Below are 15,894 nucleotides of genomic sequence, written 5' to 3'. Positions count from 1 at the left end.
ACTAGGGACTGGACAGGAATGAAAAACGTACCACAGTATTCCTGTCAATACCTTATTTTATGATACAAGTAAAGCAATAGTAGATAAAAGTACAAAAATGGTATTATAAAAGTATAACATAATGTTTAATGAGGATAATACATTTTCTTGTGGGTTAACATTTTCATTATTCAACTTCAAGTTCTTGGTAAAAGGAAACACATTCTCGTGGAAGATACTGACACATATCATCCAAATCTTTCTTTTTGGCAGCCTTTATAGGGAGACGACCTTCCTACAGGTTGGGAAAAGCAGCCACTTTCACTGGGGGAAGATTTCTCTTGGCTGGCCCTTTGGATTGTTTGGTCATACAGTGCATTTGCCATGGTTGTAGAACGTTGTGGGATGTTATTCCACATAATGTTGTCCGGTTATCATTGACGATTTGGTACCATACATGGTCTGTAATATTATATGATTTGGTGACCAGTGAATGCAAAACTATGTCCAATTTTTTCAAATCATCTGTACACATGGCACATACGTTGAACTGGTCGGAACTCCTAGCATTAGCAGTAACTTCTACCCATTGAAATGGGACATACACTTTTTTCCCCTTTTTTGCTCGTTCAATAACGGCAAAATCTCTATCACAGGGGAGAAAACTGTGGCCAGTAGTCATAAACTTTTGCTCAACAGTCGAAAAGTACTCATTTACTACCACGTGTTGCATTAAAGCTATCATGTGCCAGTTGTTGTTTTGCCCAACACATTTGTCAGACCACAACGTCAATTTGCACGTTTCACCTTCTCTCAGTATGGAAAAATGTAGTTGTATATACTTCAGGATACATGATGATATCTCTGCTGACCCTCGCTTGGCTATGGTCTCGTCCCAAAAAAACATCATAGCTTTATTGTTACCCTGATTGTGGACAGCAAGATGGAAACAGGACAACTGCCTTTGATAAAATATGTTATTATGGGTCAGATTTGGACAAAATAAAACCTGCTGCAGGTCAACACATAAAACAATGTTTTCTGCGTGTTCCTTGGCATTTTTCGTGAGTCTTCTGACAGTGACTTATAAGCAAGATCTGCCCTCATGTGATGAAGGTTACTTTCATTTGCAATTTGTCTCATTTCTGCTTCATTGTTGGTTGAAATCATATGAATGTGCCAGTGGTCACAATATACACAAGTATCGGACCGGGGCAGACCAAATCTTAGTTTAAAATCAGAATTGAAAATGTCACTGTACAGATGAAGTTTTACTTTAACTTCAGGATGTTTAATGTAAAAAAAGTTCCCACATTTTCCTTACATTTAGCCCTGCATCCAAACATTGTATTTTACTCTCATGCCTTGAATAATGATTTTCCTGCTGTGGGAATGAGGAAATATGTTATTTAATAAGCTCCCTAGTCTCATCCAATGTCTTTCCTTGTGTCCCATGTAACGCTCTGTTGTCAAAGATTTATCAAACTTTATTTTGTCAAGACGTATCTGTACACGGTGAGGTGTGATCTTTAAAATGTTGCATAACATTTTTTGGCATATACGTACATTACTTTCCTTCCTTGGAAGGTAATACTCTACTGTGCAATGTCTTCTAGAAATAGCTTCACTTACCCGTCTGCGAGTAATATCGACTACCTTGATGCATGATTGAGCCAAAAATGTTGTTTGCTTGTTGTAGTCCAGTTTATAGAAGTCCTGAAAGTACTGCAACATTTCCGCATGATCGACGTCTTCACATTCGAAGTGACAGAGCAAACTCTCCCCTGAAAAACAAATAAAATAATATAATATTAGAGTTAGCAGTGATGGTAGTATTTAAATAGACACAAAGGCGGATTTACATTATTTTGCCTGATAATGATTCTAAATCAACATACTGCTATTTATATTACAATATAACTACTAATCTTCACTAAAATGGAACGTTGAAATTTGAACCAAAATATAATACATATTCGTAATAAAGAGCGTTATCCCTTTCACTTGGACACCCAAAGCCATAATACAAAATTGGTGCAAAAATATTTTGCCCAAACAAGTTTTCCCTGGGTGTAAGCAGGTACAAAGAAGAATCGTGGCAATTTTAGGTTTGCTCGGATGTATGGTTCCGGAATCAAAAATGGGATGCCGACAGACAGGCATACATACAATTTTGTCTACGGACTCTACATTATTCAAGGGTAACACTGACAAATACGATCAGAACCCGCAATACGTAAACGTATTGCAACAAGTGGTGGTTACAACGTTATTCTACTCACATCTTCTGTTGCAGTTTTTCGGGCACGTTTTTTTTCTTCTTTGTTACATATGGCATGCCAGCATCTCTCAAAGCTTTCCTCTTATCCTTTTTTACCATTATTTATGCATTTTTGATTACCCCTGGTAACAGAGTAACGCCTGACACAGTGTCCATTGTTTGGCTCGGTTTGGCGCATACAACATTCTTCCAGCGACAAGAGCTGAATTCCCGCGCTTCTCACTTAGATTTGCAGTGCTACCAACCTATAGATCAACCACAAGGAAAAAAACCTTGGGACGAAAAGTCCCCCCCGCAGCTTTCCCTTTTTCCCTCCACCTCGAGCCATATGGAAGCATGGTCCACTCTCCCCCTCCCCTACTCGTGGGAGTACGGTGCACAGGAGTCGCGGGTCTGCGCAGGTTGTTTTGCTTGTGGTTACACTATAATATATCATCAATCTAAATTTACCACATGGTGGGGAATGTCGCATACTCAGTTTTTGCCACAAAATCTCCACATTGGAAAAGTTGGCCCTTACAGCGTTATACGGCGGACTCCTTCAATTACAGAATAAACTAGTTACAGACATTTCCCGGCTTCGATAGTTTTATCATTATTTCATATAATTCGGCTTTCAGCAAACCTTCTGCATGCGGAATGTTGTGAGATGACAGCCACAACTTCATTTCATCCTTCCTGCTGTTTGATGTTGGGATTTTTTCCACTAACTTGTTGTGGTACGGAGCATTGTCACACACAATAACAGAGTTTGGACAGATTGGGAAAAAACTGTTCTTCGAACCACAACAAAAAATTGTTAGTGTTCCATCTCCCCATGATGGTCCCCAGAAGTTGTTTTTGAAAGGAACACTAACTTCGCCCCCTTCACAAATCCACTTTCACCACCGGCATGCACAATAATAAACCTGGGACCCTTTCCTGTTGGCACTTTTAACTCGCTAACATAGAAACAAAATAGCCTGCAATCCCTCGCTCGTAGCTGCGGTTTGTTAGACTAATGTAGCAGTGTGGGAGTTTGCATGCCTGCATCACCCCTCTCTGAATGATTTTGATTGGTTTGCACGTCCGCTCTAGCGAATGAACCTTCGCTTCTGGAAGGAGAGGTGAAGGTGGGAGATGACGTCACTGCCAAGTTATTCCTTCTGCGCTGTAATTGAGACCTCCTAATCCCGAATCTGCATCTAATAATTGGCAGTCAAGCATGGAAATTGTAAAATAACGTGAGGAAGTTGTAGAATAACCTTGTTAAATACCACGATGATTCTCCATACAAAGCAATTGACAACCATGTTTCTTTCGCATTGTCGCACAACAGTTTTCCTACCTTGTGTTCTGACGTCAGATGTGGAATGCCTACGAGGTTAGGTTAGGCCTGTTATGTTAGGTTCCATTAGCATAAATACAAGGAAAAATTATTATTTACGCTAAAAGAACTAAACACACTAAAATTGAAAACTTTCTGGCTTGATGTCAGAACACAAGGTTGGTCAAGTGTTGTGCGATAAGTGAGACCCAATTCGGTACGCTGTATCCAGCATTGCCACACTGCTGCATTCTCAGTTACATTGTGTTCAGCATGGAAGAATGGCAGGAGCCAGGCACAACAGTTTTGCTACCTTGTGTTCGAGGAATGCCTACAAGGTTAGGTTAGGTTCCATTAGCATAAATACAATGAAAAATTATTATTTAGGAATGTGGACTCATTTGATTAGGTACGTTTGGCAACGGTGTATTGCATGCTGATTTTTTCATGTTGGGAAAATGGCATCTTCCGTGGACCTGCTGTTCTTATGGTAGGGTTACGTTACCCCTCCCCGATTTTTGTAATATTTCGCATACTCACTAATTGAGGCCTCCTAATCACGAATTCGAAATTAAAATTTGGCGGTCACGTGTAGAAATTGCAAAATAAGCTAAATTGAGTGGTCTGCAATCGGCACAATTGCTCATTATGATAGTTTTTCAGGTACATTTTGATTAAACATATCTGAAATCTGACATGTAATATCGTCTTGGTTCTATTTCCGGTGTTTGCTCAGTTCAGTGGCTTGGATTCCACTTCAAACTGTAGGTCCAGTCCCGACTAGTTTTATATTCACACAAAGTTGTCATGAACTTGATCAAACTCCTTTTCAACTTTGTGTGCCTAAGTGCCAAAATCTGTCGTTTAAAAACGTGCCATTAGAAAAAGTGGTTAATTTCTATGAGATATTTTTGTGGTGCTGAATAGAATGAAATATTTGAAACAAAAGTTGACAAAATTTAAAATAAGCTGAGCATAGAACACTGCATGATGGTTAAAATTTTGTTGCCACACTTTACCTTCACTAGTATGGCATTACCCGTGCTGTTTCACATCTAGAATGTACTGGTAGTTTAATAATTGATTTTAAGTTAACATTCACCAAAACTTGAAAAGGTTTCAGTTTTTGGTAATGATTCAGTATTGTCACACAATAGAACGATGATTTTACATTCATTTAGAAGGGTTACGTAAGTTCTTTAAACAGATCACTGAAAAGTATGAAAATGGAAGTTCATCTGTTTTTTTTTGTTTTTTTGGCATTTTTTTCGCCCCTGTGGTTCTGCAACTATACATTTTCAGATGCATAAGGACTTGCATAATGATATAGGGTTTGTTTTATTGTCTGAGGATACTTCAACAGCCAGGCTAAATTTTGCATTTTCTTGTGGGAGGTCAGATGTATTTTGGTGGTGTGTAATTATTATGCACATGTCCTGTATGATAAACTTTTTACTTGATTTGAAAAATTGACTCCCATGCCATCTGTGAGAAAACTTAGAAACCAATACTGCACGGTCTACGAGGGGCTAGGAACAGCCTTGGTAGATGCTAACAGCACCAAACCTGACCTGCCTACCTATCCATGTATGCATATAATAGCAGAAATAACCATGTAAATAGGCGAGGCAGTTTAAATTTTGTTTTGTTCCAAGTTGATAAGGCTGTCTTCAGCCGCTTGTGCCAGTGAACTTTACATGCTTCTTGCAACTTGTGTATTAATTTGATACACGTGGCCTTCGACAGGAGACACCCTGTGTATCAATTTGATACACATGACAGCGTTGTCCTGATGTATTGCAATTGAATTTTTACAAAAATCTATATACACTTTTCTCCAAGATACAGAGCGAATTTACAATACCGGACCCCTCCCCGATTTTTGTAATATTTCGCATACTCACTAATTGAGGCCTCCTAATCATGAATTTGAAGTTAAAATTTGGGGGTCACACGTAGAAATTGCAAAATAAGGTGTTCCGTGATCGCAACCGACAATGCACAATTGCTCATTATTTATCGCAAGATTTTGCATTTCGAATACTTAAGGAACGAAATATATATTCCTGACATTACTACGACCCCACATTTTAACTATGCTTGCCTAACCTAACCTTATCGTGAATGGTTCGTGGGCCTGCCCGTCAATGGTTTGTGGGGCTACCCGTGCATAGTTTCAAAGACCCCAAATTTTAACTGTTTGCTTAACCTTACCGAGAATGGTCAGTGGGGCTATCCGTGAATGATTTTGTGCTAAATGTGATAACGAACAAAAAAAACACCTTATTTTCGTAACAATTTTATGATCGATGCATTGTTGCCAAACTTACCTGTAATCAAATCAATCCACATTCCACATGCTCTTCTACATCGTGATTGTCACTGATGTCTTCGCCATCCTCGACGCATTTCTTTGGGCAAAATACCGAAATCCATAAGTTTGTTGATTAGCCCACGACCATCCTCCTGCACACTCCACCTAACAATCTGTACAACATTAACAACTTTTTTTTACTGTTCTCTTCCACCATTCTTACACTATCCATGCTCTCCCAAGTATGAAATGAATAGTGTGGCAACGCTGTAGACAGTGTAACTAATTGTGAACGTCAATTGTTCATATCAACAAATATGGTTCCCATACTTGTATACGGAGAATCATTGCGAGAATAGAAAAGCTTATTTTACAGCTTCTACACGTTAATGAACAATTTCTACACCTCACCCCAACATGTTAACCTCAGATAAATCCTCGCAACTAATTATTTTGTGAGTATAAGCTGTAGCATAGAAATTACAGAAGGGTCCGGTATTGTAAATTCTTGCCCAAGATACTTTTTAAAGATATAAACCCATTGTTTCCTTCTACTTTGTAACATATTTTATATTACCATATGTATTATTTGTTTAGGAAATATGGATGGATTTGGAGATAATTTTGATCAAGCAGAGGTTGACCCTGCAGCAGAATTTCTTGCACGAGAGCAGGACCAGCTTGCTGGGCTTGAAGACGACTTGAACACAATTGGAACAGCTCCAGCTTCTGGAGGTATTTATTAGTTTCTTATACTAAGGAATCTACTCCAAACAATTTACTTTAGATTGTAATGTTAAATTATTTTACAGTTTTTTAGTTAATCATCTTAATTCATGATTGCTAATGTAATGTTCATATGGATTGCAAAGCTGTGTCTAGATAATGAATGATACATTTTCATGACATTAATGTTCAGGGTAGTAAAAACCAAGTAGTAAAATTTGTTTAAGAAAAAAAAGTTAATCTTTCTCGTAGTACATTGCTAATATGGTATTTTGCAAGCTTCAGATCATGGATACCCTTTTGTTAAAACTTGCTCAACGTACACATTGCTCTGATATAAATGTGCCAAATTGAGCAGTACACAGTTTTTTGCCCAAGTTCCTTTTGTTTTATTGCGATTTCACCATGCTGCGAATGCAATTTTTGCATGGTTCAATTTTGATTTACGTCTGTTAACACATACTGCGGAGTTTTAGTGATTATTTAAGATTTTGTTCAATATATGCTTTCGTGATTAGGTTAGACAGGTCAGATTTGGTTCTCTTAGCATTAAAATAAAGTCCCTAAATGCATTTTACTAAGGTTACTTCTACATTCATTCCCACTAGTCTACGACACTTACTGTCGCTTGTCAGCCGAAAATACCTTGTTCATGGAAGCGGCATGCTTGCGTAAGGTAATATTTAATTCATAATTGGGAAAAGAGAGACACGCGGTAGTATAAATATGGAGAAACTAGTACTCACTTTATCCGCAAAACTGTTTTATCTTTGTTGACTCCCTGTCAGCATTTCCTACCATGCCGTTGTTTTCGTTCTTTTGGAACAAGATTTTTAACTATGTTCACCTTAACTATGCTTGCCTAACCTAACTCAACCTAACCTAACCTAGGTTAGGTTGGGTTAGGTTAGGCAAGCATAGTTAAAATTTTTAAAAAAAATGTCCGTGCATAGTGTACAATTTGCGCACGTGACGAACACGAAAGTAGGTATTTTTCGGTGAAGGTTGGAAACACTTAACCCTATACCCACTGATGATGCACAACGTGACTCAAGTGGAGCCTGCCATATTGTGTGTTACCCAAGCGAAAAAAGGAAGAACAATAATTACTGTTAATGTGAAAAATTGAAATTCTTTTCATGAAAAAAGCAACATGCAACCTTGAAGAATCTTTCGCAATGCAGAATACGTAAGTACGAATGTTAAAAATGCCGTAATAACTGAGTCAGAGATGTTGTGCCCATACGGAACTGTTACCAAATCATCAAACAATCTGAACTGTTACCCAGTTTTTTATCAGACCTGCTATTTCTATCAAAGCTATTTCTTTTGTGATTAAGGGATCTCAAGGTTCAGTTTGTATTGGAGGCACATTTAAGTGGTTCATTGAGCTCGCATCTACATATTTACTGAATGTGACATTTTGATGCATACTCTTATTCAGTCATAATTTTTAATGTAAGTTATTAGCCGTCTGCTAAAGCTCAGAAAGTCAAATAATTATTGAACTCGAGAATAATGTACATTTTCCCCCTTACCTGTTTTGAAATGATAGCCAAATGATAGCCACAATGAAGGAAATAAGAACACTTAATGCAGTGTTGTCAATAATAATATACTTAGAAGCTATAATTAATTAATATTAAGCATTATAAAATTCTTACAGTCTAGTGATTTATATTTCAATCAGTAAATTGAAGGTAAGTTGTATAATTTCTTTGAAAAAAAGCACTGATGTACAGCTTTCCTTCTATGTTTACTTTGCAATTTTTAAACAGGTAAAGTTTGCAATCAACCACACAAGATGTGCCACTTGCATGATGTATAAATCAAATTTTGCAATGTTTTAAAATATCTTGTGAAGTATTCTTTGTAATTTGCTGTTGTGAAAACAAAGTGTGTTGTATCAATGTCTCATTAGTAATTGTGTATTTTTTCCTTCAGTAGAACTCTTGTACATTTCTAGCTTTAACATAATTTCCAGTAAACTCATCTCTTTCACTGTCCTAATTGTCTATGCATGAGACACTTGTTTTGCCAATTAGCTTTCTTTGTGTACAAAAGAGAAGAAAACTTATTGCTGGAAAAAAAATGTGTGGGTAAAAAAAAGTCTGTACAGTTTTTTTTTTGCCTAGCATGTGATATCTGTTTTGCCTGTAGATGCATTCTCTCTGCAAGGATCGCAAAATGCGAATGCCTCCCCTCAAGATGCGCCTGCACAGTTAAATCACACTGGAAGCTTTGAGATGATAGATAACTTTGGGCAGCAGGATGGATTTGATACTGGCTCAGGTGAGCATGAATTTTAATGGATGACACTTAACCCTATCCCCATCCTTGTTGACCTGTATTTTTTTTCTCTGTGATCTCTTTACGTTTGTTCTGAGTGTTACCATTAACATTATGATACTATGCTGTGACTGTCTTTCAGGCTACTGCATGTCAGATTTGAAGAGAATTGCAGTTGAAAACAGCAATGTGTTTGACATTGAACTTAAAGTCCATAATGAGAAGCTCATATTTTGTGTTTCATTATTATTTTAAATCTTCTGCATGAATCTGTATTTAAGTTTGTAGTTTATGGCATTGGAAGCTTTGGTTGGTAAGCACCCAGGTGCTAATTAATTATTGGTGTAGTTGTTTCCCCAATTTATCCTTAGCTAGTGTGTGTAATGAAGTGTTGTGGAATCTAAAACTGTACACCATACATTGTAAGTGTTAGGTACATAATATTATTCTTTTTCTGTTAGAAAAAGTTGTTTCCAAATGTGGAGAGAGGAGAATTTCTCCAGTAAAAGTTATCCTCCTCCACATGTTTATAATTTTTATCCAGTAGCTTTTCTAATTCCTTTGAGATGGTGAGAAATGTGGTAGCAAGTTAGTAAGGCTGAGTGAAAACCTTACTTATGTGCAAAACTGATTTTGTGAAGCTTTTCTAAGAAAAATGAATCATTATGTATTTGATTTTTTAAGTATGCCACACAGTTTTCATTTGCCCTTGCTGTAAGAATGAGTTCATATGTACTGAAGTAAAAGGGTGTCCCATAAGTAATGTTGGATTTTAGTAGAAACATTTATAATGTCTGTATAAGTATTAGAAGAAATTATCTTCAGAATACAACCCATTGTTTTCTGTGAACTTATATCAGCTTTCTGCTAAACTGTTGATATGAGGTAACAGGGTTCCTGCTGACCAAGATGGCTACAAAGGTTAGGGAATTCCTCCCCAAAATATTTTTAAAAATCCTGGAAGCAGCAGGGAATATTAAGTATGATCGTTGATTTTGTTAAGGTATGGATATTTCACATACAGTGGTGAACTTTACTTTTTTCAGGGGACCAAAATGAAAAAACTTAAAATGTGGGAAAATGTAAAATCAAGAAAAATCTTAGAGGATTTTGCGATGTAGGGACCATCAACATTGAATGTATAATGGGGGGTTATGTAAGATCTGGGAACGTCAAATCGGGGTTCTGCTGTATTTGTAAACCCTGATTTGATACAACAGCTCTTCTTAAGTGAAGAAGAAATTATACTTGAAAGAATGCATTTTTTTAATGAGTTGTTGTGTTTGAAAAATATCATTACAGGTTTGTGCTTTATTTGTGCTCACTATTGTCTGCTGACATTTACTTTGACTTTTAGTACATAGAAGTGCCATTGCATGGTGTTATTTCTACGAGAAGTCAGTGTGAAATTATCGCTTCTTTAGCTTTATTCCTGGAGGTATGACTGTATTCAGGCTTTGAAAAGTCACAAAGTTATTATTTTTATAGTGCATCTCAATCAGATTTAACTGAAACAAATACTGAACACAAAAGCATTTCATTGCTCAAAACAATATGTTTCATTAATTAAACTCTGCTACTAGATCATGCCATTGATAAAATATGTGCTTGGAATTTGTGTAATGTTAGTCATACCTAGCACACTTGTCTTGTGTGATTTTATACATTTTTACAAGATGTGCTGCTCACTCACACAAACGCCTACCTGAAAATGAGGATGATATATGATTAAGAGGGTAACAGAAATAACCATCCATGTCCAAACCATCAGCGTGTTATATTTTAAAGACCCACGTGTAGTTATATATTTATTTTTGTGTCACTGTCCCTTTTTATTGAGAATGAGAGAGCACTCTAAACGTTTGCCTTCTTTTTTGTTTACTTCAGAGAACTTTTGACGCTTCACGTGTCAGTAATTTCACAGTATAAAAGTGGATTGCTTCAATATTGGTGATATATTCATATCTTCTACTGGGCAAATGTTTTTTTTTTATGAGAAGAAAAAAACAGGATTTGGAAAGTCAGTGTGAAAAATCCAAAAACTTAAAACTATAAGCTGTTATTTATACATGCCCTGCCTAATGCCACAATGCTCATCTTTACTTTCTTTGATATGTAGTAAATAGTAATTTAGGGAGTAATTTTGGCCATCAAAGAACTGTCACAAATTGATGGCAGTATTTATTTCTAAGAATGTTCCATCTACAGGAGGGATGTGAAAGTTGTAGGTTTAAGTGTTCTGATCAAGGATTTGTACATGACAATCGTGTCTTGTTTACACAATCTTTCGGTCTCGACAGCCAGTTAACAGCAGCAATGGGACTTGATGCACTGACCACGCATCACACAATGGAATAGCTAATGGACAGGCCCTGGCCCTCAGAGTGTAGTAGAGTTTAGTTTACACAGTCTTATCTTCAAGAAGATAATATAATGTTGCAATTACAAACAAATCATTCAGAGGATTGAAACTATTTTTTAACCCTTTGTAATAAATTTTCTAGGAAGCAGTAATTCTTGCGAGTGTATTGCCAGCCATTTTCTTGCAGCATATATACTTACTGGTGTAAATTTGGTATTTTACATATAGTGCATGTTGCTTAGTTGTAATATATTTTTTAATTGTGCCAGGAGGAACATTCATATGTCTTTGATTCCGTGCTAGCAGTTTTCTCTTTTTTTTGTATGTTTGTATTGTGTTATTTAGGTTCATTTTGCAATTTTCAGTGCATGTTGTAGTTAGCAGTGGAAGTTTATAAATCCAATTTCTAAAGTGAAAAATTGTGTATACATTTATTCTTGGACCATTTAACAATATGTATACAATGGGTCCAGCTTAAAAGTATAATAAAAGAAAAATTGAGAACTTGTAAGTTTATTAAGATATTTATGTACAGTTTTCTTCTACCTGTAGAGTAACTCAAAAAGTTTTTTTACATACGTAATTTACCTCTATATGTACACTATTAGTAGCATGACAGATGTCCAACCTATATTCAAGTTCCACGCATGTGTTGTACAGCATTACCGGCATCTCGTTCCGAATGTGATGTCGCAGATCAGGAAGATTACAAACTCGTATTTGGTACACTGAAGACTACTACAGATATTACTCCGCTTGATTTTTGTGTTATGTTTTGTAAAGTCTCAAGTGTACCAAACACGAGATCGTGACCTTCCTGATATACGACGTCGCGTTTGTGCTTCAGTCCGGAATACAGCGCCAGTAATGCTGTACAACACATGCGCGGAGCTTGAATATAGGCTGAACAGCTGTCGTGCTACTAATAGTGTACATATTGAGGTAAATTAGGTGTGTGAAAAAACTTTTGAGTTACTCTATAGGTAGAAGAAAACTGTATGGAAATACCTTAATAAACTTACAAGTTATTAATTTTTCTTTTATTATACTTTTAAGCCGGAAACACTGTATATTACATGAAAAAGAGGTCTTCCCAATGGCATAGTGGTAATGCCATTGCCCTGTAAAGGGGTCCGGGATTCGGTACCTAGTGGAGGCACGTAGGTCTTCGGATCCCACTTTAAACTGTGGCCCAGTCCTGATTAGCCTATCTGTGCAAAAAGTTGAATAAAATAATCTCTTATATGTTGAAAGGCTAAAAGGAAGGAAGAACAATGATTCATGCTGTGGTGCCATTAGCTTAATGATGTTTAAATCATGGGAACGCTTGAATGTTCTGTGTGTACATTTCATCTGTTTCAAACAAAAACTTATTCATCATCTTCACAAGTAACCTAGAAAGGTAGAAAATCAAAGTAACCAAAAGTACTTTGGAGCGCAAGGATGAATACTGAAAACCTTTAGCGGATGGCATGTTTCCAATGAAAGCAGCCAAGTTATACACTTTGAGACAGCTGGTTTCAAATTAAAAAATTAAACCACCACCATGTGGAGTTAACTCATTATTTCTTGAAAACTGCAGATGATAATTCACTTCTGTCTTTTTTGTTGATTTATATACACATGAATGTATGACATACTGGCATACTGGATTGACAAAACCATATATTTATTGTTACTATTTTTAACATTCATTTTGAAAAGGGTATATTTTTCTCTCAACATTGTGTAATGTAACATACGAATGTGATATTAGTTTTCAACCACCATTTTTAGGCACTTTTATTTTCCATGTAATAATGAAAACAAGAAAACTTGTTCCCAACATGGGACAATTAGGGGTCCAGTTGAAAATGTTCAATATTTGAAAATTACCCGAAAATTCCAGTTCTAAAATTAGTTGCATATTTTCCATTTTTTTTTTCAAAATTGGGAACATTTTTTCTCATACTTCCCTTCATATTTGGTCCTTACAGTATCCATAAGTCCAACACTAGAAGTGATTTTATGAATTTTTTCCTATAAGTTGGCAACACTGCTCTTATACGTACAGTGGTATTATTTTTTTCCTCCAAGAAGTATGTCTGTTTTCAATGCAACTTTGCATGACTAGGAATATACCACTGCTACAATCTACATTTTTTGTTCACTTTTCTCTGTGGTGTACACAGGAGTGTTCCAAATACAATTTTTTGTGTAAAATTTTGATTCTTTTAATTTTCATTTTGGGAAGCAAAATGTAGAAATTGACCTCCGCTAACAGGCCTGTCATTTCAGAAAAGAAAGATCATTGCTACAACAACAATTAGTTCTCCTGCATTGTGTCAAGTTTTAAATGCACACACATATGAAAAGTTCCCATCAACAGAGGACTAACACTCGGGAGAAGCTTCCATCCGCGAAAGGTTAATTCTGAATATGCTTGTTACGCATTCTGAAGAACTGAATATTATAGTCTGAAAGAAAATATTAACTTCACAGTATATTTTTTGATGCATTGTTTAGTAGTTAGTTGATATTCCTGTGTGTGTGATTTCAATGTTGGAGAAAGAGTTAATCCTTTCTTCCAGTCTCATTCAACTTTGTTGAGAATGTGGTAGTTATTCATGAATTATTCATTATTCCATATGTGAAACTTTCTTTTCTCTCCCCTCTCCCTCATTTGTTTTCGCTGTGGTACTCATATCCCAGTGTGTGATGCAACCACAACCCCCACAAAAAAATGGTGTAGCTGAGTGAAGAGTCTGTAGGGAGTCAGTTTGTTCCTCCTGGTACTGATTTGTGACTTTATGCTTTTGTGTTTGTGTGCTTAATGTGACTGGCGTTGTTCTTCAGAAGCTGCTGTACCATCAGAACAGGCTGCTGATTCAAACGACAATGGTGAGTTGAGTTTACTGTAGAGTGCTTGCTTGCATGTTGTTGCTGTACAAAAGTAACAAAGTATATTTATTGATTTTGTCATCTGGTGTGTGCAGAATTCACTATAACTCTCTCCTCTTTGTGTCTGTGGGTGCCAAACCGTTTTTTTCCATTGTCAGCTTCTGTGCATAATATACCTTGGAAAACATATTTTGCACATACGGCTGGCACTGATAAGTTGGTGTTTGCAAACATGCCTCCATAATTATATCTTCAGTTATGGCACAAAAAGGAATGGGTTAACTTGCATGACCTATATTAAATGGTGTAGGAATTGTTCTAATAGTTGGTTAGAGCATGAGTAGCTTAAATCTAATATTATATATACTATTTGGCCATAATTCAGTCTTCTTAGTACTTGGTGGAGGCACATAGTGGTTCAAATCCCACTTTAAACTGTAGGTCTAGTCCATGAATTACCATGTTAGGAATGATGTACATGAATTTCATGTTATATATTTTTTTTGAGACATTAATTTCTGTTCAGAGTACATATTTTTACATATAATCGGTATTAGTGCCATTAGCATGAACTAAAACAAGAAAATTCACATTTTGATTTCTCTTTAAAAATTGATAATTTTTATCTGATTGTGGTGGACCCATCCGATAACTGTCACTGAATCTGTTTTTAAGCCATGGAAATCACAATGTAACCATCAAGGCTCTGGCTGTTCGTTGTTCATCACTACTTCATATTTTGCAAATAATTCGTATTGATACTGGAAATAGTGTCTACAGGCCTGTGACATGCCACGTAAAAATTGATATCAAAGTGAGGATTTTTATGTACTTATTGTGAGAATGCCTTTTATGTTTCGTAACCAAGGCATTCTATTTTTTCACTATTACAATTGCATGGGGAAAAATGCTAATAATGTATGAGGGCTAGTCTGAAAAAAGTTTCCCTAATCTGCTGTCTGCAGAGAGTTTCTGGAGAAAGAACATGATATGAGCAGAAGGAAGCATCATTACACTATTTTTCCACATAGTCCCTTGAGACTTTCAGGCACTTGTCATACCGCTTCACAAGGTACAAGAAACCATGTTCTTAAAACTGTGTGTCCTGTTAGCAGGTGAAGTTGTATACAGCAGCTTCCACTTCTGCTGTTGTGACGAAATGCTTCCATCCCAGTGCCTTCTTCAGATGATGTTATCTAATGGTTGTGAATGGCTGCCTGTGTCTCGCATCATCCATCACACTTTCCTGGCCATCTTGAAATTGCTGACACCATCGCTTCACCATTTGCTTTGACATTACGTGAGTCCCATACACTTCCACAGCCAGTTATGGGATTCCGTACAGGAAGGCCCACTTGCCCACTCGTAGCGAACAACTGCTCGCACTTCATCCTTTGACCACAATTGCAACACACCTCTGTTCTCTGCTGGCCAGGCAGGCACACACTTCTCAACTCTTTCTGCCTTCAACACAGCAGTACGCTGGCACCCTCTGCAGAGAAAAGGTCAAGCGTTAGAATATAAAAGAAGGATGATGCCCGTATAACCACAACATATTACCAACCCAAAATCTCCAAGCTTTCAGGAAGTAACACATATGGAAAACTTTTTTTCTGACAATTTGTAAAAGCAGCAAGACTGTACATACAGTATAATTTCTTGATTAGTGTTGACTAAGACCATATACAATTGTGGAAGTTCCTTGAATATAAGATTTAGCAGATTCCTGTTCCTAGATAACCAGATTACAGCAACAA

The 15,894-nt window shown here is 36.6% G+C and overlaps 1 protein-coding gene across 4 annotated transcripts in view; it reads left to right on the top strand.

The window, feature by feature from the left end:
• Clc (clathrin light chain) overlaps positions 1–15,894 on the top strand; it is a 37,239-nt gene that overhangs the window by 2,708 nt on the left and 18,637 nt on the right. For 3 of the 4 annotated variants that reach the window (XM_083144204.1, XM_083144203.1, XM_083144202.1), the window contains exons 2-4: positions 6,478–6,615; positions 8,767–8,898; positions 14,093–14,137. In XM_083144204.1, coding sequence (XP_083000330.1) covers positions 6,483–6,615; positions 8,767–8,898; positions 14,093–14,137 — 310 coding nt within the window. In that variant the 5' untranslated portion in view covers positions 6,478–6,482. The remainder of the gene's footprint in view (positions 1–6,477; positions 6,616–8,766; positions 8,899–14,092; positions 14,138–15,894) is intronic. The other variant, XM_083144205.1, reaches the window with a different exon arrangement.

This window comes from Lepisma saccharinum, chromosome 1, assembly GCF_977018435.1.
Source record: "Lepisma saccharinum chromosome 1, izLepSacc3.1, whole genome shotgun sequence".
Taxonomy (NCBI): domain Eukaryota; kingdom Metazoa; phylum Arthropoda; class Insecta; order Zygentoma; family Lepismatidae; genus Lepisma; species Lepisma saccharinum.
The sequence above is the reverse complement of the archived record's forward strand: the minus strand, read 5'-3'. Positions and strand labels throughout refer to the sequence as shown.